At 33.3% G+C, this 27,967-nt stretch overlaps 1 protein-coding gene across 3 annotated transcripts; it reads right to left on the bottom strand.

Annotated features, from left to right (window-relative positions):
• Nucleotides 1-7,914: 7,914 nt before the first annotated feature.
• On the bottom strand, nucleotides 7,915-17,079 carry LOC131596708 (ubiquitin-like domain-containing protein CIP73). Of its 3 annotated transcripts, none has more exons than XM_058869451.1 (18): nucleotides 16,815-17,079; nucleotides 16,453-16,648; nucleotides 16,248-16,365; nucleotides 15,904-16,008; nucleotides 15,700-15,818; nucleotides 15,475-15,555; nucleotides 14,739-14,894; nucleotides 14,575-14,644; nucleotides 14,346-14,500; nucleotides 13,384-13,548; nucleotides 13,231-13,302; nucleotides 11,135-11,255; nucleotides 10,746-11,039; nucleotides 10,417-10,568; nucleotides 10,094-10,321; nucleotides 9,259-9,837; nucleotides 8,435-8,590; nucleotides 7,915-8,290 (listed from the first exon to the last, which is right to left on the bottom strand). In XM_058869451.1, the coding sequence occupies exons 2-18, from the start codon at nucleotides 16,579-16,581 to the stop codon at nucleotides 8,219-8,221; spliced, it is 2,772 nt and encodes a 923-aa protein (XP_058725434.1). In that variant the 5' UTR covers nucleotides 16,582-16,648; nucleotides 16,815-17,079; the 3' UTR covers nucleotides 7,915-8,218. The 3 variants fall into 3 exon arrangements, with proteins under 3 accessions (XP_058725434.1, XP_058725433.1, XP_058725432.1); XM_058869450.1 differs by having other exon boundaries at nucleotides 10,746-11,066; nucleotides 16,453-16,594; nucleotides 16,815-17,078; XM_058869449.1 differs by having other exon boundaries at nucleotides 10,746-11,066; nucleotides 16,815-17,077.
• Between the last annotated feature and the right edge of the window lie 10,888 nt (nucleotides 17,080-27,967).

Consider the following 27,967-nt stretch of genomic DNA (forward strand, 5'->3'; position numbering starts at 1 on the left):
GCTTGGTGGACTTTATAACATTTTAATTAACCGTAATTCTAGATTTACGCGTTAATGTGTAAACACAATCTTTTTTATAATACCAATTTCACTATATTTAATTTAACTATCTACTTTCTCTCATAAAAAGCAAAAATACAAATTAATATTGTTCCGCTATTTCATTTGGGAATTGAGGTGTTCTTTTTTATTTTTTATTAATTTTATAAGTAATCATTATTAAATTATTTAATTAATAAAATAATAATTAAATATATAAACTTTATAAAAATAATGATTTAAAATAGTAATGTTATAAATTATATTTTTTATTTTAATTATTTAATTTAAATTAAAATCCTAAATCATTAAAAAATAAAAATAAAAATTATTTAATTTAATAACTATCTCATTTGGAGTGGTTATCATGTCATTTAGCAATGTTGTTATGTTGTTTATTCTTTTTTCATAATACAATCATATTAAATAGTTGTAAGTTTCAAAAAAAAATTAATAGTTGTAAGTACTACTATTATGTATTTATAAAAAGCTTTTAGCATTTGCATATATACATGTGAATTGAATTTTTATATACTTAAACAATTAATTTTAGATTTTGACTAATGCTAGTATATCACTGACAAAATTAGCATATTCTTCCTCATATATATAGAAAAGATGAAAATAGTGATAGTGCTAAACTATATTGATTGAATGTCTTTTGAAAGTAATTTATACGACAATATATTTCAATCCAATATTAATTGTTGAAACAATCAATCAAGTATTTTAAAATTGACTTGAAAAAAAAAGTATGACCGAAAATATTCAAACTTTTCATATAATGTAGCGTTTGTTTTGTTTTTTTTTTAAAATAATTTTTATAGTATTGTATTCTCTTTTCCAACACTCTCTTTTTCATAAAATTTAGTGTAAATTTACAAAGAAACATTTTTTAAAAAATAAAATAAAAATTTGAGTTGAATAATTATTTTTAAAATATTATTTTAGATAGATTTTAACTAAAAGATTTTTCGAATATCAAAATTTTAAAAAATTATTTAATTTTGAAGCTATTTCAAATAATTATTTATAAAAATAATTTTTAAAATACTTTTTTTAAATTACAATTTTGATTATATTTTAATTTTCAATGTTAATAATATAGGATGTTAAAATTTATCTTTTAATTTAGAAAACATAAATATAAAAAATCCATTTTTAAAAATATAAATAAAAGATCTATTTTTAAAAATAATCAAAGCAAAACAGGCCTAATTTAGAGAAAAAAATCTAAAATCATTTAAGATGGTGAATAAAGAAGTTAGGGAAAGTACCTCTGAAACTTCTTAAAAGACCAATTTTGTAATTGTAGATTTTTAAACATATGACCTTATCCTTTTAAAAAATAAAATAGTTGTTGAAATTTAGGGACTAAGATCCCCTCTATTTTTCAGTCTTTCAATTTTTCGATTATTATAATTTATTTATTTTTAAAAAATTTAAGACATATGACATATATTTAATAATTATTTAATTTTATCTATATAAAAATTAATGAAATTTTTGCTTAAGAAAGAAAATGAAAAGGATGTCGGTGGTGGGGTCAATTGATGAGCAGACCATATACAATGTGCGTGTTTTTGTCGCTCCACATCACATGCCTTCGTTTTACATTACTCCTGTACTCTACTGTTGTTTGATCACTGACCGATGCTAATTTTGTAATTCATGATTCCAATGATACAACATGGCCTCACATGTCACCAGTTTAATAAACGCCAACCTTTCTTAATTATTCAACCCTCCATTTATGCACTCACAAGTGGGACAATATTTATATGTGATATGTCTATCTATCCAGTTTTGTCACTATATGTATTGAGTTTATATGAATGTCTGTGTAGCCATGTAGAAATATGTCAATAATCTGCCCTTGCTTGCACGTATCATGTAACCACTGGATGGATTGGATACTTCTTCATTTTCTACACTCATCATTCTATATCACAATTTTTCATTTTTCTTTTTATTTCTCTCAAATTTTTTCAATTCCATTCATTAATCACACTAGTATCAAAACATCGGCTATTTTTTTTTTTTAAAAGAAATAAATAAAAGATTACTATTAACACTAATTTATGTACACAAGAGGTGTTCAAAAAAGAAACAAACAAAAGCAGCATCAACCTAATTTAGAGATAGTATTCGATTAAACACTTAATAAACCATATGCACAAAACACAAAGAAGCACGTCAGCACAAGCTCTCACTAACCACCAAAACTCCTAACAAGATAGGACTATCATTGATTAACATTGCAATATCAAAACATATATAGTTATAGTTATAGGCACATTCATAACTTTACACTTTCTAATAGAAAATCAAAGTTAAAAACTTCATTTTGAAATATAATGGTCCTCATTTTACAAATTTACCATTAACAAACTACTTATATTAAATTAAATTTTACTTTTATACGTCAAGATGAAATATTAAATTAGAATGGAGAAAAAGGGGTACTCAACCTGAAATTATAACTGACACTGCAACAATACGACACAAAATACAAATCCAAATTAAACAAAACATAACTCCGAGTTTGTGAACCACTACAACCAAACACGGGTCTTAAGATTTTTGTTAGTGGAACGCTACTTTCTTCGGATCAAACATATTTACTTTTTTTAACCCCCTTTAATGGGACACTACTTTCATCAAATCAAACATATCTACTTTTTCCAAAATCCCCTCTCTTAACAAGATATTATTCATGCATATCCAAATCTGAAAAACTAATGGAGTTCCACTTTAAATTTCCTTACAATCTTCTATAAAATTGCTTTAAATGAGAGACTACCATGGTTGATTCTTCCCCCATATCTACTCCAAATCAACAACAAACCTCATTCCACACTTGAACATTTACGGAGTCGGAAAGAAACAGATGTTCCACATCTTCTTCTACATTGAAACATAGAGCAAACCAAGCCGCGACTACCAACAATGACCCCTCTACTTGCCAATTTGATCTTGATTGATAACCTGTTGAACAACAACCTCCATCCAAATAAGAGCACTTTGCTTGACACCTTAGTTTTTCATAATCTAGCCAACACACGCACCAATTCTTCATCCACAACCTGACCTGCATTACTTTTTTCATTCACCATTAAATATATTGACTTGACTAAGAACCCACTGCTGATTTTCCGCCAAACATAACCACCCTCCATATATGCCTTAGGTTGCATTGACAGAAGAATATACATCAACATTTTCATTTAACTGCCTTCATCATCCAAAAGAGCATTCATATACATTCCTAAATCTCACACCCAAGTGTCTTCAAACCAAGCTCCCATGTCCTTCACTTTGGAATTGGGAAGAGGTGAACACGAGAACATACTAGGGAACTAGGAGCTTAGTGATTCATAGCCTAGCCATTTATGCTCAAAAAATAGATGTTTATGTTGTTTTCAAGTATTGAAATTGGAAAACCAGCGTTGCTCCTCCACTAGGGCAGACCAATTGATCTAATATCCTTCCAACATAAATAATCCCTTCTTCCATTAACTGGTATTTAGACATCGAGCATTTTGACTTTAGAATCTCTATACTTGCAAGAAAGTAAATCATACCAAATTGCATTGTGCTCATTCAATATTCTCCATTTCCAATTTCTTAAAAGTGCTAAATTGAATCTAGCACATTGCTTGAATCTCATCCCTCCTTCATCATTAGTCATATAACTTTTGGACCAACTAGTCTAATTATTCTTATTCTTTTCTTCTATTTGACCCCAAAGAAACATACGCTGCAACATCTCCATCTCCTTATGATTTGCCTTATGAGCTTTGAAAAAAGAGAAGAAATAAATTGAAACGTTGGTTAGGATTGTATTCAGTGTTACTACCCTTCCTCCAATTCATAAATGTTTGCCTTGCCATGATTATACTCTCCTTCTTATCTCAAATATAATAGGGTTCCAAGTGGCCCTACTCCTTATTTGGGCCCTTACCAGTATTCCAAGAAACAAGAAAGGAGTTGAGCCAATCCTACATGATAAGAATGAGGAGGTTTCTTGTAAAAAAAGTCATCCTTTAAATTAAACCTAGTTATTTTACTCTTGGAAATTCACACAAAGACCTGAAACCAATTTAGAGTCTCTTAAGATTGCACATAAGTTCTTTCATGATCCATCACAAAACTACAATATCATCTGTAAATTATAGTGGTTCAAAGTGTGTGTCATCACTTATTTGGAATCCTTGCAATTCACCCAGAGCCGTGTTAACACACATTTTGTGACTTAATCCATACCCTAATCTTCTGGGTTATTGTTAGTTTATTAGCTTTTATTTCTTATTTTATTGCATTTTAGATGTTTTTGTAGCTATTAGCTTGGAGCATAATAGGTGCTCCCTTTTGTTGTTTAAATGTTATTTTAGTTGTTTCAAGGTTACCAATGTCGAGCTGAGTCATGATGCAAGAGTTAAGAATATTAACTCAATAAATTGTGGAGAAGACAAACAAAATAAAAAAAAATTACTTTTAGTTCCTCTAATTGTGCATAAGATCAAACAATTGGGAATTTATTAATACACCTTTATGGGTTCTTGAGGCCGTTGGCGAAATTATGGGAATATCCCATTAATCGGATATACATATCTGAATTCACCATATTTCAATTTTTTATCGAATAGGTTCGGAAATGCATATCTGAAGGCACCAAATGATAACTTTCTAACACACATATCTTAAATAAACACTGACTACCAAACAAAAACAAAAACCTTAAAAGCAGAGCAACTTAACATAGATTTAACATAGATAATCGAAATTACATAGACAGTGGAACATGAATTTAACATTACATATTGTTATAAACGCGTAGTTGAGGACGTTGCAACATTTTGATAATATCTTCTCTCGATCTTTGAAGCTTCACATCGACTTCAATCGGACGCTTAGTAGAGTATCGGTGAAAAGCACTCCACATAACCTTTAAATCGTCATTCGTCTTTAGTGCAAATTCAGTGAACTTTATCTTTCCTTTTGTGTCAAGTAAGAGAATTCAATATGATAATCAGCTCGGCGAAAGACGTGTCCTTAGAGAACCTAAATTGAAGTGGCGACATCTCACCACTGAAGTACACAAAAGCAAGGTGAGGATTAGGGATGACAAAAATATTCATACTTACAAATATCTGCAGATAAAATCTGTAACGGATACAGAGCAGGTAGTTTAATAAATATCTACAGATAAAATGAATAGATATTTAAATACCTCGTTTATTAATCGATATGGATACGGATTTAATGTTATCGTGTCTACGGATATCCATATCCGTTAACAAATTATAAAAAATACTTAAATACTATTAGTTCATTATACTCTATCTTTTCATCTTCTAAAAACTTAAAAAACTAGTCTCCTCATATATTTTTTTTTTAAGTTTTCTTTTAGGGTCTGTTTGGTTCAACGGAGGGGAGGGGAGGGGAGGGAATTTAATAAAGGGGAGGGAAGGGAGGTATTTTAATTAAAAGTATGTTTGGTTCAAACGAGGGGGAGGGAGAATTTTTAATTAAAAATATGTTTGGTTCAGGAGGGGAGGGGAGGGATTTTAAAACTAATTTACCTTTTAACCCTTAAAATAGTATAACACTCATGCTAAATCAAATAAAAACAATGTGATATTCTTAATTTTTTTTTTGTCAATTCAAAAACAATATAAATAATCAAAACAAAATATCTACTATTTCAAATACTTTAAAATATATTAAAGCGTAAATAAAATATTGATAAATTCCATACAATAATCATATGATCCATGATCAGATGAACTATTTTATCATCTTGATGATCCATCTAATTCCATAAAATATTTATAAAATTAAATTTTAGATAATATATATAGCTCATATACTACAATTATATTATATATAAATATGTAATACAACACAATAACTTATAAAACAATTAAGTTTTTACAAAATAATAAATCAAAATGAATATAATAAAACACATGAAAAAATGAAGAAAGTTGAGTCACTATATTAATATAAAATAATGGAGTTACCGTAAAAAATGGAGAAATTCTAATTAGACGATAAAAATTAACGTATAATATATATTAAAAACAATTTAAGATTTTAATTAAAAAGTGAGGGTAATTTTGTCAATATAGAAAAAATAGATTTTATCATAACTCCTCTCCCTCCCCTCCCCTCCGAATCCCTCCGATTTGGGGGGAATGAAAAGTTGCTTCAGGAGGGAATCTGATTACCTCCAATCCCCTCCCCTCCCCTCATAAAAAATTGAACCAAACATACTTAACTTAAAATATTCCCTCCCCTCCCCTCCCCTCCCCTCCGAAACCCCCCAACCAAACAGACCCTTAAGAAAATATTTATCGTCTATACAAATCTTATTGGTCATTTCATATTTAAGATTCTTCTATACTCCATACTTGACTTTAACAATTCCACCGTCCAACCAACATGTATCGTTCTTTTCCCATCCAACTAATGTCATCATTTCTATTCCTCTATCGTCCGCTCTTCCACCATAACTCACAATCACAATATCATTCGTTTTTTTGTTAAAAATAAAATGTATGGGATATTAAGTTTTGGTGAAAATGAAGGAAATTAATTTGATAAAATTTTGTTGTTAAAATAAGAGAGATTTGTATGAATGTTATGTGATAATAACGTCTTGTATCATTAAAAAAAACTGAAAATATTTTTTTCAAAACATAATTTTATAAAAATAGTGTTATTTATAGATATCTATAAATATTCATGGATACCTTAAAACCCGCAGATTACCTGTTTAATGGATATCAGCACAGATATAGGACGGATATGGATATCATATTTATCCAACGAGACAAATACAGATATCATATTATTTGTCCTCATGAATATCTATTTACATCCCTAGTGAGAATATGTTTGGCTCATCTCTATTTGTGATGATGAAAAAATAGTTTGAAGATCCATGAATATCTATTTACATCTCTAGTGAGAATATGTTTGGCTCATCTCTGTGATATTGAAAATCTCTATTTGTGATATTGAAAAAATGGTTTGAAGATCCTACTTATAGAAGACTTGGAGCAATTTGGACCCAAAAAATTTTATCCTATCACCAGAGCATGTTTTAAATATCAACCTCTGAATTCAACTTTTTTTACAAAAATAGGATGTATTAAGAAATTCCCCAAACAATTTGACAATGGCATTGGCATACACCTGTTATAGATAAGAGCAGTATACAACAGATAATTATACATGTAAAATTAAAAAACATGTCGCCTCTAATTTTAAATGTACAGTAGAAACTCTTTAAATTAATAATGTCAGGACCGGAAAAATTTATTATTTTAAAGAGTTATTAATTTATCGATAAATTAATAATTATTAATTTAAAGAGTTTTTAAGTAATTATACTGTACATACCAAATAAAAAGGACAATTAGTCTATGCCTCTTAGAATTACGTTGCATCGAACCTTGAGACTTAACATAAATTAGTAACTACTGTGTTTATATGCATTGGAAATCAATAATGACTTTTGAAGTACAGTAGATGTAAACAAGAGGAACAAATGTGTTTAATGTATTCTTAAAGGAAAAAAAGACAACTATTGAATCATATTTCAATAGAGTGTAATATATATATTTTTAGTTTCTATGAATTATTAATTTATAATTTTCTTGGGACCTAAAATTATAAAGAGATCTCCTGAAAATCTATTATCTTATTATTTTATCGAGTTTTTCAATTTTTTACATTAGTCCAAGTCGGGACCGGACAAATTTATTATTTTAGAGAGTTTATTAATTTACCGAGTATTAATATAAAGAGTTTCTACTGTATTCCCTCTCAATTCGAAGGTAGACTTGAATATCAAAAGGCATTCAGTGTAGCAAGATAAATTCATTCATAAAAAGCACAAGATGTACAAGAATATTTAATCAAAGCATCCACCGTCTGCAAGTCAAAATTACATCAATGTATGACAGTGGAGACCCATTAAACGCCTCAATCCAACATCAGAAACAATACTCTTTCAGGCATGTGTATAAATAAATTTTCATGTATGATCCAGTACGATAATCATTTAGGGCACAACACACCAAAACTCATTTCTAGCACTTTTCTGGAGGGTTAAAAGTTGAAACGAAATAGAAGCAATGATGCAGCAATTCATATGCACAAGCTTGGATTATGACTTGTCCCTTTTGGAACGTTGTTCAAGCAACTGACCTACATCATGTCGCAACATCTCCAAATATTCCTGTACAGCAAACAAAAATAATTTTTGACATAATTATGCACAATTCGTCAAGCAATGTAATAAAAGTAGTTTGCAAATCAGCATATTAAACATCAAATCATATAATGTATACTTATTGGCCTATTGAAAAAAAGATATACTTACACTGGCAAGACTTTCATTGCAACATAACTCATCCAGAAGGTCATCAGAAGCACTTCCACTGCCAGACTGCTGAACGGCATTTTCAGCTACAGCACGGAAGATGTCTGCAGGTGGACTCAGACGATCAATCCTCTCTACCACTGGTTGAAGGTCAAGCTGGAGAAAGAAGGAAACCATCATAATAGAACACAACTATAGCAGTAGTTTATGCTTACTGACAAGTTACAAGTAAAGCCAGATCTTATTAATGCTCTTCATAGTCCTAAATATTTTTGAATCACCTAATGATAAAGAAAAGTTAAGCAACACAGGGTTAATTTACATGTCAGCAACTGTATAAACAGGACTGTAAGTTTACTCATGGTGCCAAAATAAATAGTATTAAAGAATCCACATTGAAAAGGGTATGGTTTCAATATATGTTTATAAGTGGCGACAATCTTCACTTTACAAACCACTTTTGTAAATTTAAGTTAAACTCAACTACAATTCTAAGATGATATCAAAGCCTATCCAAGATTTGCTGGGCCACCTACTATCAGATTTCCGTTATTAGACCACCCACCACTTATTTATTATATCCACAACCAATAGTGTTTGGTCTGAGAGGGTATGTTAAAGAGTCTCATATTAAAAGGATATGGTTTCAAGTTTATAAGTGGAGGCAATTCTGCCAGATTTGTAAGGTTGAGTTAGATCCAAGCACAAATAAGAAATTTTATTGATCTTAACAGCACACATAATTAAACAAATAAGTAATAAATAAATAAAACATGCAAGCACCGTAATAAACTACGTCTTTCTGTTAACACATGTATACAAACCTGTAAGTTTTGATTATCAGAATTTGCATTCCTGAAGGGTGCGAGGGTTTCTTGTTCTGCAGCAGAGAATGGTGATGGAGGATTTCCCCCTCCAAGGGCTTGTGATACAATGGGCATCATCTGTTGAAACATCCTAGAGAAATCGATGCCACCACCCTGCCCTCTTCCCATTCCAGATAACATATTTCCCATACCCTGACTGTCAACCTGCTGGGCAATCTGATTGACTGTGTTCATCATCTGTGGGCTTTGTGTGAACTGTTGCAATATGTTCCTTAAGCCATCAGGTGAGTCAGCTCCTGTTTGATGTGAAAACCCTTCCAACAAACCATTCAAAGCAGGACTCTGTAGAACCTGAGACATTAAACCTGCCACATCAATCTGACTACCACCGGGGGGCATGGGTCGCTGAGATGATGGTCTACCCCCATTTATCAAATTAATGGCTGATCCTTGGCCCGCGGGTGTTTGCAATATATTTTGACTATCTGTCCTTGTTTCCTGACTTTGGTTGATGGAAGAACTAGAGGATCCATCACCGGCACCTTTACCAACAGGAGGTTGAAGTCTGGTCCGTTTCTGTTTTGGCACACATTTATGAAGGATGAGTCTAAATATGGTTATGAAAATTTGAAAACAAGAAGAGAAGGAAGTTTCAAAACATGTTCACCAAGGCTCTGCTAATGAACAAATGTGTCAAATTTACAATTATATATTGTTAATGTGATAAAGTATGAAGGGTTTGAGGGAACTGCTGCAGAGTATGTAGTGGCATAGCATGTCGCGTCAATTAGGAAATTCAAGCTTCTCACAAAAACAGAAATATTAAGCTTACCTTACGCTCCAAACCACCCATACCCAGTCCAAGAGGAGCAGTTTTGGCAGGTTCAGTTACATCTCGTCTTTCACTTGCAGATGGAGCATCCTGTACTTTTTCTGATTTTACCATGGTTTCTCCACTAGAAGAACTTTGTAAATCTTGATTGGAAGAACTTGAAACAAATTTGTCGACCAAAACATCTCTTTCGTCATTACTACAGGTTTTGATTGCCTCAGTTTGGGGCTGGTTGTGATCAGAGAAACTATTAGTTAGTTTAAATAGGTGCATGTAGGGGATAGATATCTCACCAGGTATGATTGTATGAACAAAGGTAATACCTTCTCTGCTCCACTTTCAGAAGTGCAACCAACTGAAGATGCACCGGTAGCCCCACATTCATTCATCTCCACTGTATCTCTCTGTTCATTTACCTGTGCAGGTCTTAGTTCAGATCCAGAAGACACGTCCCTGTTAGTTGATTGTGTTTGGCCTGATTGAATGCAAAACAGTTTTAAAATTAAATATGATTCTATTGAGACTACCTGAATAATGAAACTATATATACCAACAAGTTTCTATGGCAAGGATAAATTTAAGCTAAAAGAGATGACAAAGGAGTATAATCAATGCTATTGTATTGAGACCAAAATAATAAATTGCTAACCACCTGACAGAACTGTGTTATCTCCTTGCAAATTACCAACAGAATTTCTAAGGCGAGAATGAATTTCCGCTAAAACAGATGACAATGGAGCTGAATCAGGTGGTAGCTGAGAAGTAGATATACTAAACCCAGTTGGTGCGCTACCAGCAGTTCCGATGCCAGAGGGGTTAGATGAGAGAGTTGCAGATATGGCATTTCTAACTGGTAAAACATGAGTGGAACCTGAATCACCAGAACCAGACTCACTACGATGCTCGGTCCTTGTCCCTTCCCCATTATTTGGTCTAGAGCCAATGGCTGAAACAATTGGTGCAAGAGAGGTACCTGGGAAGAGTCAGAATTAAAAAATGTTGTATATTTCATCGGGGGCAAGCACAATTAATTTTATTTACCAGCATGTATGTGAATGTTCACGTTCCTAGGAGCACTTCCGACACCAACTGTGCCTAAAGTTGCAGGAGTTGAAGAAGAAAGTGAACCACCAAACAGGGAGCTTGTCTGGAGTGGAAATGGCTGAAAATGGCACAATATCAGCAAAACCAGAATGATAAAAACAAATTTCAGTATATTTGATCATCAAATATACCAGTATTCAATGATGAATATACATTACAATTCCCAACCCCTAGTAAACCATGATCTAGATTAGATTGTAACAAAAACAAGGTGTTTGAAATTAAGATCGTTGAAAACTACTACACCAATAATCGGTTACAGACATACAAAACAAACTATGTCTCCATTATAGTATAAGATCGGGTAACAATCTGAACTTGTTCTCACCCCGATGGTTGTATTAGGAGGAGATAAACCTAATTTCTAAACCACATGGGCCAGGAAAACATGATGTTCGCTTCAACGGAGATTTTCTCAAGTAGAACTGAGCACTCAATGAACAGAATCCAAAAAAATGCAAAAATATTTTGGCAAGAGTATAGGAATGGATGTATAGAGGCAAGCAACATGCAAGCAGATTTTGGGGAGCATGCCACTTGCACATTTTAGGACAGGGTTTCACCTGAGGAGCTGGTAATGTTATGATACAAGGATTATGAAAATTAATCATTAGGGAGGTAAAGTCTTTAAAGGGCGTATCATATAAAAATAGGACAAATAAGAAAAACAGGGAGGTATCCAATGCATACGGTAGATTGTTGTAACAAAATAATCGTAGAAGACAAAATCAGTGGTGGACTGGAGAGTCTATCTTCTATTCTCTACTAAAAAAAAATACTCTTCTCTTCTGATTATTTCTAAAATTTTCCATTTCCTTTGGTTTCCTAGAATGAACAGAGATGGCATAGAAATAATAATTGACTCTCCGAAACTAACTCATCCTTACAAAACCGACTTGTAAGGTGAGAACTGCCCAAACTTTATAAACACTACACAGGTCATATCTCTAAGCAATGTGAGACTAAATTTACCCCCTTCAAACCCAATACAATGAAGTTGTTGGAGGCTCCAATGAAGACAAACCAAATGCTGCAATTAGGAGACTGGGGGCAGACCGCAATGATGGCGAAATTTCCAACAATATATGAGTACAAAATCATTTGTTCCAAAGGTAAAAATATCAAGTAGGGCCTAAAAAATAGTTGCTATCAATTAAACCCCTCAATCATAGAAAGTGACATAAAAATCATCCCTCTACATGCACACTAAGACAACACAAAAAATGGGGCTTGTTAATTTGAAACTTAGTGTACACCTTAACTTGTTTAGAATACAATATTTACGTACAGCCCATGTACAGTTCATCAGAACTGAAGCACTCCTTTTATAAAAGAAATTTTCTTGACACCATAAGACTGTGCAGTCTTACTGCATTGTTGATTTTTTCAGTTTTCATGTCTTGTCTCTTGTCTGACCTGCTTTCTTAATATATTGCCCAAACTCTCAACTTCTTTTCTCTTAAAGAAGTTCATTTTCGTCTCAAAGATATCTGATTTGATGTTCCATACAGTAGTAAATTAGCCTCACACGGTAAACATTCAAATGCAATCAGATTCAATTTTTACTCATTCTTAAAACCCGTTCTTTCATGAAAAATCTATTAAACGAATTAACTTGACAAAGATCGCAAGATAAACATAACTTAATGAATATAAACTATTTTTCCTTGCATATTATTGGCAGAAATATAGCGTATGTTGCTCCCAAAGGCTTGAAATCCCAAGTATGCAGTATACAAACAGTTAAGCGTCAAGTTAAGGTAAAAATAATTGAAGACTCATGTTGCACAATTAAACTTTCATCAAACAGCCTGACTAGGATAGGGAGAGTTTTGAAATGAAAATGGTTATCAACTGACTTCAATTCAATCTTAGATTCTTTATCAACAATCTATTTGATGTTGAACCAAGTTAATTATTTATAATTTCCAGTTTCAAATTTTGAAATATCAACTCTCCACAGATTATAGCATGTCTTTATCCACTTAGTTGAAATATCAGATAATAATGTGAATATTTTAAAACTGACAAACCTGCGCCATTATAGGATTTGGTCCTGATGGAGAAATATAAACTGCTGGTCCAGAATTAACAACAGATTCTGCCTGAAATTTGAATATGATCATTAACAGTATTTTGGCTAAAGAAAGCGAACCAAATCGCAAATGAAAATAATGAAAACATACAGAAGATCGTCCCATTCGCAGTGTTAACATAGTTCGGCCTAGTTCAAGTAGAAGTGCACCCAAATGTTGCATAGCAATTCCTATCTGTACTGACTCAGACTGTATTTGACCTCTAACACCTAGATCAGCAGAAGTTCCCTCTCGCTCCATGCGTCCTGCAATATGCTAGTCACAAATTACAAGTAAAACAAAATCAGATAAAATAAAGGATGAAAATACTGAAACTATTTGACATTAACAAATCCATACAAATAAAGTGTACTTCATATGACAACATTTTCATGTTAAATAAATAGAAACACTTTTGTTTTAGACTCGGAAACTGTCAGATTCATGTATCATTGCACCAACACATATATGATATATCAAAGATGGATGCCGGGAAGATTAGATATTTTAACCAACAGGAGGGTATTCAAAAAATACATCCTTCATATATTATGTTATCATTAACCGACAGTAACACAACAGAATGTGGTGCATATGGGTGGTTCCTCAATTAATCAACTGATATAATGAATACAGGTGCAGGTGTTATCTTAGTCCATCAAAGTCCAACATTACTAAAACTAAAAGTAGTGAACTTCTATACATCAATGCAAAGGTTTAGTAAGATATAGAGTTCATTGGAGATAAGGAGCATAGAAAAGGAAGACCCAATTACTTTCAGTTTATATAAACAAAAGTTTTACCATCAAAGCATGCTCAAAGTACCAATCATTATGGAGACATTTTATTTCCTCCCAACACACACACCCAAGAGAACACATACAACACTGGTTAACAATTTAGTTTTGTCCAAAATGTGGAAATATTTGAGATTAAGTTTCACTCATCCTTTTTATAAATACACAAGTCTTCTTGCCAGTTGCCAATAAAAGTTATACTGCAACAAGAAATATCCAATAATTGCAAAAAGTGAAAAAATGTTCATATATATATAAAGAGTATAAGTTAATTACAGAAAGCGCAGAAACAGCTTGACCACTAAGCAACTGTTCTGCACGATGCAATACAGTGGTCAATGCTTCAAGTGTCGGCAAGCCTTGTGTATTGGAAGGCAATTCTACCCGTTGATCTCCGGTGTTGGTTGAAGAAGATATATTTGGCCCATAACCTGCAAAAGCAAATCTAAATATTTCAGTGCCTTAACGATTCTAGATAGAAAGGCAACAGTTTCAACATCATTACCATTCTGTGAAAGTATTTGTTCCATGCGATTTATGAACTCGGACAGAGTGTTCAGTGAATCAGGAATTGGCTGAAATGATGTGAGAGTTAAATGGTATGAAAATGGATTAAATTTTAAGAATTAAAAATTAAGAGAATATGCAAGAGAGAGGCTATATTCCTACAGCATTGAAAGAAGGAATGGGCATTGCTCCTGCACCGGTAGGAATCTGAACAACATGAGGCATCGATTGGAATGCTAGACCAGGAAATGCCTGTCCAGATGGTGCTTGATTTCCGGCTTGGCTTTGATTTCTTTCAGTTTCAAACCCCGGTGGAGCCTAACAAGATAGATTCAACCCCAGTTTAGGTGCACACCCACTTAGTTCAAATGACATATATCATAGTATGCATTAAGCAACACAAGATGACAACTCTTTTGGCCACACTGAATTTATTTCAAAACTCGACTAATGATGGCAAAGAAAAGGAATTAACCATGTCATTATAAAAATCATAAGGAAAAATAATATTGTATTATTTTACCAAAAGGGGGAAAGAGTACGCCAAAATAGATAAATTATCATTTATAGGATACTCGACATATAGCACTATTAGGACAATGGATGATATTCTTATACGCGAAGAAATAAAACCAGCTGAAATAGATGCCGCAATAGGTGATTGGATTGCTTCATGATCTAAGATGAAATTGAAAGGACGGTAGAAGGAACCTTAACGACAATTACCATTCACTTTCAAGGATAATCTAATTACAGATTAAAGTCATAGATGACTGTAAATTTAAGTCATAGTGGTAAATAATTCATGTATAAGAAAATTGCACGTGCATACTATAACCCAGTAAATCACACAAACGACAGTAATTCATATTTTTTTCAACCAAAAAATAATACTAACTGGAGGATGTTGTGTGGAATTTGGAACATTAATTGTGCTCTGGCCCCCATTGGCAATAGAATTCAAAACTGCCCCAATAACCTGAAATCGTAATACGGCAATAAATTACAAAAAACCAAAGCAACGCATTATCACCAACACCTATATGAAAAAGCAAAAAAACTTAATAGAAAGCATAAGTATTAGATACTGAAGAAGATAGACGCAGAGAATGCATAAACAAACCCTAGTAAGGTCTTGAGCAGTGCCTTCAACCTGTTCCCCCACATTAAAAGTCCCAAGAACCACGCTGTGTGAAATTTGGCCAACACGGTTACGAGGAGCTCCTGATCCAGCATCGTTTCCTTTCAAATGACACAATTTACCATCAGCATTTAGCACAACACAGCTTAATCTATGAAAGGGGAGCATGAATGACTTAAGTTATACCTCGGTTACTGTTTGTACTAGTTGTCTCAACGGAACCCGCACCAGAAGTCTGGGGCGGATTTGGCTGTCTTTCAACTAAATGCAATGTATGCCCATTCTCAACATCTTACAATGGATAAGGATTATGTTGTAAAATAAATAGATTAGCATCACAGCATGATCCAAACAAACAAGAACCCATTTAATGAAACATAAAATTTTAGTTCAAGCCATAGCATTCTCTTAGACCTAGAAATCCATATATTTAAAAGCCAAACTAATAAGCAATGTTGGATAAAGAGAGGATTCTAAATGATCCAGGTCATATGTGTGGTTAAAATGAAATTGTAGAATTTGAAGGATACGATACTCAGAAAGAACATGTTCATCCTTGAGGACTTTTCCTCTAAATATGAGTCGTTGCTGATTAACCGGTACACCTATTTCACTGGCAATTTTTTCTTTGAACAAGGAAACGGGCATCTGAAAAAATTAAAAAGATCAGATTTAGAGGTACAATCTAATTTACTGATAATATATTACCACAAAGACAGTAGAGTTTATAATCACATTTTTTTCAACTTGAAAACTGTAGATGCGGGAATCTAAAGTTTTAATATTGAGCTGAACAGTTGAATCAGAAGAGTCTGCTGAGACATTGCCGGTACTGGAACCTTCATTTGAAGATTGTCCCTCCATGGTGTTGGTTCAGCTGCAAAGTATTGGGAGAAAGGAGTAAACCCTCTGATGATTATACGAAAAACAACTGCGACAGAATTGAAATGTAAATTGAATATATGAAAAACATGAATGGTATGGTAAACAAGTGATAAAAAAGTAGTTAAACCTAAATGCGTGAATAATCAGATAGGAAAAGAAAACATGAATAATCAGATGATAAGTGAAACTGCGATTGAAGGTAGAGAGAGTACCTAGGTCGGTCGAAGAAGAAGAAGAAATTGGCGTAAGGAAAAGTAAAGAAGAATAGATAGATAGATAGGTGGAGTTGAAAATAAGATCTGCGGCGTTGAGAAGATTCTAGAAGTGTGTTTTGGGGAATCAAAATCAAACTTCACCTTCGCAAGCAATGATCTTTCGAGAATCAGTAACAGGGGATGGGATGGATCATCTATTTTATTTTATTCTCAAAACAAAACAAATTAATAAGTCTTCGTTTTCTTCTTCTTTTCTTTTTTTCATTATTTGTTAGGGCATAACTCATCTACACCTGCTGCTGCGGCCCAATAACATAAACTCTAACAAACCCCTCATGGACCTTTTTTTTCTTCATTTTGTTGTTAAATATAACAAAATCATTCCTTTTGATTTCCTTCCACCCCTCATCAATTTTATGTTAATAATTCATTATGGATAATGATAACAGTTTTACATGGTTAAATTTGATATTGTCATTGATAATGAGTGTGTCATTTTAGAAGCGTTATGGATGCTATTCCGCCACTATTTTAGAGAATTACATCAAACATCGAAATTTGCTTCACCAACATTAAAGTGGACATAACTATCGTCTCCATAATATTCGCAGGTCTAAATCTAGTTTACTATGATGAAAGCTTCTTACTTGCAATGGTGTCGACAGTTGGTCAATCAGTCAAAGTAGATAACAATACGCTGAAAGTGGAACGAGGAAGATTTGTTAGAGTTTGGTATAAGTGGAGCTCGCCTTTTTATGGTTGGAAAATTTTGAGTAAATGGTCATTAGTACAAAATTTAGTATGAAACACCATATAGTTTACACTTTTTTTGGATGTTATGCACACTTTAGTTGTAATTGTAATAAACAATCGAATACTCAAAGTAAAATTCATGTTAACCATAATGATCATATAAAAAATATTACATCAAGATCCATACACAAATTATGAAGCTACGAGTGAAACACACACGCCAAATCATCAGCACGGCCCCCACACTTTCTTAAGAGCTAGAAAACGCGCATGCAATCATCTCGCACACACTTCCACACGTTGGCACGCCTTCGCACGTGTCTGTAATCGAGATAGTCTGGGGACATAGCGTTGACAATTCTAGTCTCATTGGCAGAGACTTAAATGTTAACGGTACACATAATTATGGCATTAAATTAAAAGGGGATGATATTATGCCATCTGCTAAAGCATTAAATGCTATTGGGTCAAAGGAATCTATATAATCAATTATTGAATTAAATATTAATGGTGTGCAGGATCTTATGTTGTTTACCAACAAGTTTAATGATAACGATACAAATCATTAAATGTTGTCTGTCAATTGTCGTGATTATGATGGGATGGATCATAATGATTATATGGACATTAAATTTTTTTTTAGGCTTTCACACCGGTTTCCGACCTACATAGTAAATCGACTAATCCAGCTCATGCTACGGAGGCACGTGCACTGGCCAAGCATTGTTTCTGCCAAGAATCAAACTCGGTATTCCCCGAATATCATCATTTGCATAGACTCGTTTGTCACTCGAGCCCAAGCGCTTGATTAGATCATTGCTACTACAAAGAGTCATACAAAAACACAATTATGCTTTAAAGGTTCCTTAAATGATTCATCAAAATATTATTTTGCCCAAACTACATAAAGCTCAAAAGCCTTTTTGGGCTATAGCTCAAAGTAGCAAAAATCAGATCGCTTGTAACCCATAATAGTAAAAACATAATCAGTTTTTCCTACCCATTGGATAATAAAAACCAAATTGAATTTTTATTCCCCCAAAATACTTCAAAATCGGGTCCCACACTAGTAATATCAACAAAGACCATTTTACCTCCTTAGACACTACATCTTTAAAAGGTAAAAGACAAAGGTATGATGATGAAATTTTATCTTCTTTTATTTAGTTTTCTAGTCCTCAATTATAATAATATAGTCCTAGCTAATATTATTTCTACTACACCCCATCCTAAATTGAAACCACGCAACCCTCCTCAAATATGTTAATTATGACAAGTGACAAAGTTGACCCTTAAAGTAATGATCAACTTGAATATCTTTCTATCCATGAATGTCAATAGGAAGATAAAAAGAGCAATGCAGATGGGGCGAATGTAGGCAACGTGCAAATTCTATAAGATGAGTAAAATTCATTTATTTTGTGTTCATAATTTGATTTGTTTAATGATTATATTATCTTTGAATTGCAAGGGAGCTCGAGGAAAAAATTGGAAGGGAACTCAAAAATTATTGTAGTTAGTTTATAGTGGATATGGTTGGGCTTTAAGAAACTATATGTGGTGGTATTAAGGCCAATAATACCATTAAGAAACTTGGATTTTGCAAGAATATGAGAATTGAGGCTCGTGGGTTTGCTAGAGGTATATGGTTGATATGGAACATATATGACTTACAGGGGAGAAATAGTCTCGTTGTTGAATGGTATGACTATTCTTATTAAAGACTATAACATGGACATCTTTGGAGACATATGTAAGAGCAAGAAAAAGATCCTATTCAGGTTGAATTGAATTCAGAATAGTTTGCATTATAGTTATAGTACTTATATAAGGGATTTATAGTGATATCTTCTCGAGCATTTAACTCAAATCTTGTATCATGAAGAATGTCTTTGGTTTCAAAATCTAATAGATAAATGAATTACATGTGGGATAGGAATACTAAGTATTACCACTTGAAGACTATTGTGCATAGGAGAAAGTATAAAAATATGGCTCTTAAAGGTGAGAATATAGATCTAATGTGGCCCGAAGAATATGAAAGAGATGGCGATAAGGCATTTTACCCAATTTTTGTATGTGAATTAGAAGATTCGAGAGCCTATTATTTCATTTTTCTCTTAACTTTCTTATTCAGAGGATCATCGGGCTAGCTTGAACACCATTCCTTCCAAAATGGATATCGGTAAGGCTTTATTTAATATGAGCCTGCACAAATCCCTAGACGAAGATGGTTTCCCAGTTTTTTACCAACATTATTTGGATATTGTGGCGCCTTTCTTAGATCATTATGCTGTTAGGGTTTGGAGTGACCCCGCCTTAATTTGTTTCGCTGATAATACATTGTTTATGCTTATTCCAAAGACCGGTCAATCTAAGTTTCTCACTCAATCTCAACCCATTGCCCTTTGCAATATGGTCTACAAGCTAGTTATTAAAATTATGGTGAATTGTGTGAAGCCTCTTTTTAATAATATCATATCCCAAAATAGCCAAGCTTTATCTCGAGAAGGAATACTCATCATAATATCAGTATTGCCTAGGAAATGGTCTATGTGATTACGAGAATGATAAACCAATATGCTTTTATGTCGATAAAGATTGATCAAGAGAAAGCCTATGATACAGTGAATTGGAAGTTTGTCACTCAATGTCTCAAGGGTTGTAAGTTTCTTGCAAAGTTAAGTAATTTAATTTATTACTGTATTTCTTCTTCATCCTTAAAAAAAATCTGGAATGGAGACAAACTTAATAGTTTTTCTCCCACCAGGTGTATTTGGAAAGGTGATGTTTTCTCTCCTTATCTTTTTTTAGATTTGTATGGATTGTTTTTTGCATATTATTGGATATTAGGTTGATGCAAGTTATTGGAAGCCCGTGCGAACGGAGTGTGAAGTACCTCAAGTTTCTCACTTACTATTTACAGATGACCTTCTTCTTCTTTTTAGAGGCCACTATAAGGAAGACTATGGCATCAAAAATTGGTTGGATCAATTTTGTCAAGCCTCGGGCCAAAATATTAACTCAAAGAAGACCCAAAAATTTCCCAGTCAATACAGGTTCCTAATTAAGCAAGAGATTTTGCAGCACACTATGATCAGATAAGCCCTTAGCCTGGACAAGTACCTTGAGGCAAATATTACCCATGGTAGACGCGCTAAGAAATAAGAATATATCTAGGCATATTACTGATCAAGTGCAAAGGCGTTTGTTTGGTTGAAAACACCAATACTTGAGCCTAGCTGGAAGAATAACGTAATGAGAATTATTGTCAAGTTATATCTATTATTTCCATATGTAGTATGCTAAAATACCACCGCTATTTATAATGATTTGGAGAAACTTCAAAGATGTTTTATATGGGGAGACATTGAGACAACCCACAAGGCTCTTGTGGTCAATTGGGAGGTTTGTTGTATGCCCGAGGATCATGGGGGCTTAGGCATCATATTGTGAATGATGCCTTTATTTTTAAAAGGATTTGGAATTTATTGACAAATCCTAATGTCAGATTATCATCAATAAGAATAGTAGGAAGCAATACCTATTAGAGAATATGATTATCAAGTCAAATAATTGAGCGTTATGGAAATCATCGACAAAAGTGTGGGACAAGTTTTAGAAAAATATTATGTGAAACATTATGGACAACATGAGGGTTAAATTTTTGTTCGATCGATGAGCCCCTACTAAACAATCTCTTTGTTTCAATAGGGACCAAGCTAACATGATAGTGGATACCACCATGACGGTGAAGGACATGGTTAATTTAAAAGTAAAATGGAATATTAAGTTGCTTCATACTTGGTTTAATGTTTAATTGTATAACTGTATTACAGTTATTCCTCACTCTCTCTCCGTAAAGATGGTGTGGATAAGTTAGGATGAGGGGATAATAAGGAGTTTTTTGTGGTTAGTGCCTCATCACTTTCAAATTTTCACTTGGCTTATGTTATATGAGAGACTTTTACCAACTACTGTTGCCACAAGTGGAATCTAACTATCCCTAATGATTATAATTGTGTATGAATACAGAAGATAACTTAATGACTCAGTTTGGATAAGACTTTTTCCATCCAATAAAATGACTCAGTTTTACTCTTTCTCTTCCATGGATTAAATCTCTAACAATCTTAAAGGAAACATGTGAATTCATACAAAAATAAATGGAGGTCGATATTTATGGTATCATGTTGGTACTTATGAAAATGGAGGAACAAGTAGGGGTGGCAAACGGGCATGCCCGCCCCGTTTAGGCCCGCCCCGCAAAAGCCCACGAAAAATGGGGCGGGGCGGGCATATTTGATTGTGCGGGTCTAAAACATTGCCCCGCCCCGCAAAAAAGTGAGGCCGGGGCTGGGAAAGTCCATGGGCATTGAACGTTTTAAGCCTAAAAATAATAAAATTGTATGTAAAAGCTAATGGCCGCAAAAAAACGGGGCGGGCACATTAAAGGGAGCGGACCTAAAACCTTGCCCCGCCCCGCCCCATGTAAAAGTGCGGGCAAAACGGGCTTTCCCTGCGGACCGGGCCCGTTTTACCACCCCTAAGAACAAGGCCATTTTTGAAGAAGTATTTAAGATATTGAGTTACCTTATTTAAATAATCATGCAATTAGTAAAAGAGATAGATAATGATAATCACGTGGAGAACAAGGGCGGATCATCGAAAGTATAAATTAAGCATATTTAATGGACTCTCTCAAAAAACAATTGGATTAAGCTCCATTGTAATGGTGCATATAAGAAAACTACCTCTACATCCAAATGCATAGGTTTATTCAAAGGCTCTATCGAATACTAGTTAATGGGTTATGCACAAAAAATTGGTTAAAGTGAGGCTCTTACAGTATGGGGCCTTGTTTTACAAGTTACTTCTAGATGACATGTCTTTAATAAAGACAACAACTTTTGATGATGACAACTAATATTTAAAGATGACATTTAATGATAACTATTATTCCTTAATGACAAGGCAAACATTAACCTTTAAAGCGATTGAAGATGCAAACCAAATTGTTAGGGTTTGATGGACTTGAATCTATAATGATGACAACCAAATGGATCTAAATCAAGCCTCATCTCCAGTAAACCCAAGCAAGTGTATACGTACAAGAAAGAAAAAATCTAACAAGTCTTGAAGTATACGAAAGTATGTGAAAGTCTGCATCAACACGCCTGAGTGAACATATTGTAAAGCATAAGAGCATTCTCGTAAAAGTACATGGCTAAACCACACACACATAACTTGTTTTCTAACTTATTTCTATCTAGTAAGTACTTTAAAAAATGAATTGAAGTTGTGCCAGATGAGTTAGGAGCTGTTAGAAAAGCTTTGGGGGGATTTTTGTCTCTACTAATCGATTGTCACTCTTCCAATTGATTGGAATAATTCAAAAACGCAACATAAGCAATTAGGAAAGTATCTTAATGATATGTAATAGCCAAATGTCTTTTATTTCCTTTTTGAGCTTGATAATCGATTAATTTAGGGTTACCAATCGATTGGTACATGTTGCTAATCGACTGGCAGTTCATAAAAGGCCTTAAATCATTTCCTTTTTTTGGCCAACCTCTAGCCTATAATAGAGGCTCCTCTCCACTCTTTTTCACATCCATAAACGTGGTTTTGTTTCTCACTTCTCACACTCTTTCTAAAAAAAAGTTTGTTTACTTTATCTCAATAAATGTTTAGGCGAAGTGCTTTTCAAGAAAGTCCTTTTGTGAGTGAAGAAAGTGTGATTTTTGATGAATAGTTTCGTAAGTTCACCAAGGAAGTTTTATTCTCACCTTGGTTGAACATTTTTTTGACTTAGGGATCGTTTGTTTAGGTTTGAAGATAACCCCATAAAAAGCTTTGGTTTGGGGATTGTGTGACCAAATCTCTGTTTAGGTTTGAGATCAGCTTGTGGTGAACTCTTATAGGTTCTTAGTTAGCCTTCGATAAAACCAAGACTAGGTTCAAGCTTTTCCCGATATCAAAAGCTTGGTAAGGCTCGATATAAGCTTGTGATAAAATCTCCCAAGTTCTTGGTTTGTCTATGATAAAACCTAGATTAGGTTCGTGATCAAAGTCCGGTGTTAAAAGCTCTACAAGATTCGAGATTAACTCATGGTAAAATATTTGTTTGAAAGCTTGAAAACTAACAACTCCAAGATTCTTGTGGAAATAGGATTAACCGATTCAATCCATCATTTTGAAGGAAGACTCGCTAATTCACTCCTCAATTTATTGTTTGGTTGGAAGTTAGCCATAAACTTCATTGTCTTTGTATAACGGGGTTTGTGAGTTATACCTACTAAAAGCTATAGTGTTTAATTGTATACTCTTAAGATTAATTCTTAGGGACAAAACTAAGTTGTTTTTACTGAACCTGTATATTTCTTAGCGTTCTTCTCTTATTCCTTAAACTCTTTGTTTCTGCAATTTATATTTTGCAATATTATTTTCTGTTGTGTATTTATAAACCTTTTCTAAAAATGTTTTCAAACTCAAATTTTGATCCACAAAGGTTTTAAAATACAAGTTTTTCTAAAATACACAATTCACCCCTCCTCTCTTATGTGCTAAGTCGCGTGTTGAACAAGTGCCATAAGAGCCTAACTCCTATTTAAGCACTAACCATCTCAGAGGAAAGATGACTTCCAACAAGAGATATTTTCTAAACACACAACTACCTTTTAATAATATTTTAATAATAGTATATTTGATATATGGCAAGTGGGGTTTATAATTTGTATTCAAAGTATAAATCATGAATTATGGGAAACTGTGATCATTGGTCCGTTTATCTCTACTTACGAAGTAACTGGAAAAGTGGTAGATAAACCATGTAGTGTCCTATTTTCATGCCCTAAATTTTGCCCCTAAGCATTCATGCAACTTGCACTCTCAATCTCATTCATTCATTATAAGTCATGTGATTTTTTTTAGGTTTTAGGTTTATTCTCTTGCATTAGAATTTTTTTCTTGTAAATTCAAATAAAAATCAACAAGGTTTAGCCAAGTACCTTTTCTTCTGGTTTCTTAAGTACCAGGTTGTAGGTTTTTTCTCATTCTTAAAAAAAAAGAAGACATATATGGGTTTCAATCTTTGAAAATTACCTACTTTTTATGTTATACATTCCACATATTTTTGAAAAAAGCCTGTCATTTGCATTTCAAAACTAAAAATAAAAAGCAATATTGGATTCAAAAAGCTTTGAATCCAAATTCAAGTTGTTTAAAATCTCATTCCATTTTATTTGGTCTACTTGGGTCATTTGGATTGCAAGTTAATGAGATTATTTCTTTTCTAGGTCCATATCCATTCATCCATACATTTGTTTTTACTATTTGGTACCAAGGTCCAAGTTACCTACAAAACTTTGATTTCATTTCAAATTTTACATTTCTTGAGTTACAAGTTATGTTGCAAATTTACAAGTTTCAAAAAAAGAAGAAAAAAAAAGTAAATGGACCAAGTTACAAATTCTACATCTTTGAGTTCAAAGTCATAAGGCTCTAAAGCCCAAGTCCTAGCCTTTAAAGAGGTTATTAAGAATTCCATATGACAACATGATATCAAATAAAAAGGCTATATTTTTGTATCCCATTAAATATGTGTATCTTTACTTTTGGTTGTGTAGATTTCTTTGATTATTTTATTATCTTATTTTCCTTTTCAGTGATTAAATCCAGAATTTTCATTCATTTCCATCATAATTTACCATGTCTTTGCAAGAATCAACCCTAAAATTCCCCACCTTTCATTTTCTCTGGCAATGGCCGCCAATGATGGAGTCATCAAAATCGAATTACCCTTTCCCCCACCACAACCAACACCCTAATCTACCATTAATGGCCAACCCAACAACACCATTAAAAATCCAAACATTAATCGAAGTTATCAAATTGATATACTCAATCCATTTTTCACACACCTTAATGATAACCATGGTCTCGCCATCGTGTCTCCATCACTGGATAACTCAAATTACCATCCTGGTCACATTTTTTATAAGTAGCTACTTGTTTGAAGAACAAATTAGGGTTCATAGATGGAATACTAATTCGTGCAAAAAGTTTAAATTGGTCATTTATAGCTTGGGATCATTGTAATACAATGGTAATGGCGTAGATTACAAACTCTATTGTAGCTAAATTTTTTAAAAGTGTTATTTGGTTGGACTTGGAGCAAGAAATATGGCTAAAGCTTTAAGATAAGCACCACCATGACGACATGTTTTACATATTAGATTTCCAAGATAAAATATACTTCCTCAAGCAAGGAGGTGAAAGCGTCACTCAATTGTTCACTACCCTCACGAAGTTATGGCAAAGGATAAAAAATTTATGTCTAATCCCTACATGCAACAACAACATCAAATGAGCATGTCAGCTTATACCCACCATCAAAGGATATCGGGAAAGTGATTACGTCATTCGCTTTCTTACAGAGTTAAGAGAGCAATACAGTCTAGTCTAGTCGCAAATTATGTTAATGACCCCTCTCCCACACATCAAAATTTTTTTTCCACAATCATGCATCAAGAGACACGACACATCAATCTTATTGAAGAAGAAAAACTTGCCGCTAAACTCATCAAACCCTTCAACATAGGTTGTCCAATAAATTATGGTCCAAGAACCTGCCATACTGATCTAGGCAAAGGTATCAAAATTTGCACCTGCTTCCATAAATAGAGTCACACCATAGAGGTGTGCTTCAAGAAACATGGACTTCTCGCATACCTAAAAAAGACAACTATGGTACAAGTATCCACCAATAAAAACATTAAGGATGGATCTCACCAAGATCACTTTGAAGAATCAGTCAATGATGGGAAGTGGATCCATCAACATAATTTGAGATCTAACTGCAGAGTATTGGTCATTTAATCCTGTCAAGAATCTGATAACTTGATCAAAATCCTTGTAAATTTTAATTTTGTCAATTGTTATGCATGATATATCACATTCACATGCAGGAATTGGACGAAAGTTATCTAATTCTTGCCATAACATCTTCAATTTTGTGTAGTAAGATGCAGTGTTTTAAAACCCAGACCATTCCAACCGATTGGACCGGTTAGACCGTGAACCAAAAGATAGAGCGGTCTGGTAAGTTCATTGGACCATAGTTGCAACTGACTCGGTGAAAACCGGTGTGACCCGACCAGTTTACTAGTCAGGCCAGTGAACCAATGGGTTTCTTGATACGACAGGTTAATCTTTCTATGTTTATTTTTTAGCCTAATTATAATTTTGATCCCCCTATGGTGCCTCTGTTTTAAAATCTGATTTTATTAATATATATAATTATGTTAATTTATTATAATAACTAAATAATGTTAAAATTATAAAATGAAATTTTGTCAAATTTTAAGAATCAAATCTATAACCTGTCAAAACTTTATGATTGTAATTTTACCTATTACACTATGAATCTTTTTTATGTTTAATATGATCAAAGAAAAGAGAGTTACATATATTCTACAATTACAACATTTCTCTCTAATTATCATTAAACTTATTTATTATTAATTATACAATATAATATTATAATATATTTAAAAGTTAGAAAATTAATAATACGATTGAATAATACTATAAATTAACAAAAGTGAAAAAATCTTGTAACCAAAGAAAAGTAAAATTATATTTTCACATTATTAGAAGTCGAGTGGTGCGACCAGTGACCCACTGATCCGACCAGTACCCAGTGACCCAATAGCTTGATCGGATCAATGATCGATCTAGGTTTTAAAATATTGATAAGACATTATAGACGAATCACCTTGTTTGAGGGTGCAAATTTCTTCTTGGGTATCTGAAATTATAAACACATCACCATGATAGAACCAATCTTTCAGCTCTTTCCATATGCTTGAAGCTGTTTCCATCCACAAGATGCTTTGAGATATTTCAGAATCAACAAAGTTGTTTAACCATGACATGATCATCGTGTTGCTTCGATCCCATGCAATTGAATCACGATTTTCATCTGGTGGTCTTGGCAATGCACCATTGATGAAGTGCAACTTGTTCTTTGATCTTAAAGCCATAGTCATGATCTAGACCAAGGATGGTAATTTCCAACATTCACTAGTGAAGTAACCAACACAATAGCTAGATTTTCATTAGGATGTATAAAATAGGGATTGAGAGTATCATTTTGATAACCCTTATTGAGATTGGAAGAAGTATCAATTTGATGCGAAGGAGCATGGCCACCGTGGGTACTTGAAGAACTTTCAACAGACATCGTTGAATCAAAGTGTAAAAAACATGAAGAATCAATGGATGAAAAAATAAACAGATTGAAATTTGTGAAAGAAATGCGATTATGCAGCGACAATGATGAGGATATAGCCACATGTCAATGATACCATGTGAAAGTTAAACTAAAATCACCA

The sequence above is a fragment of the Vicia villosa genome, linkage group LG4, assembly GCF_029867415.1.
Source record: "Vicia villosa cultivar HV-30 ecotype Madison, WI linkage group LG4, Vvil1.0, whole genome shotgun sequence".
Lineage (NCBI taxonomy): Eukaryota > Viridiplantae > Streptophyta > Magnoliopsida > Fabales > Fabaceae > Vicia > Vicia villosa.

Bases quoted from the DNA above. Each gene is read 5' to 3' on its own strand.
- LOC131596708 (XM_058869450.1), bottom strand. From the start codon at position 16,581: ATGGAGGGACAATCTTCAAATGAAGGTTCCAGTACCGGCAATGTCTCA. The intron at 14,895-15,474 runs GTTAGTATTATT...CTATCTTGTTAG, and splicing joins ATTCCACACAACATCCTCCA to GCTCCACCGGGGTTTGAAAC. The intron at 10,569-10,745 runs GTGGTTAGCAAT...GCATTCAATCAG, and splicing joins AGATAACACAGTTCTGTCAG to GCCAAACACAATCAACTAAC.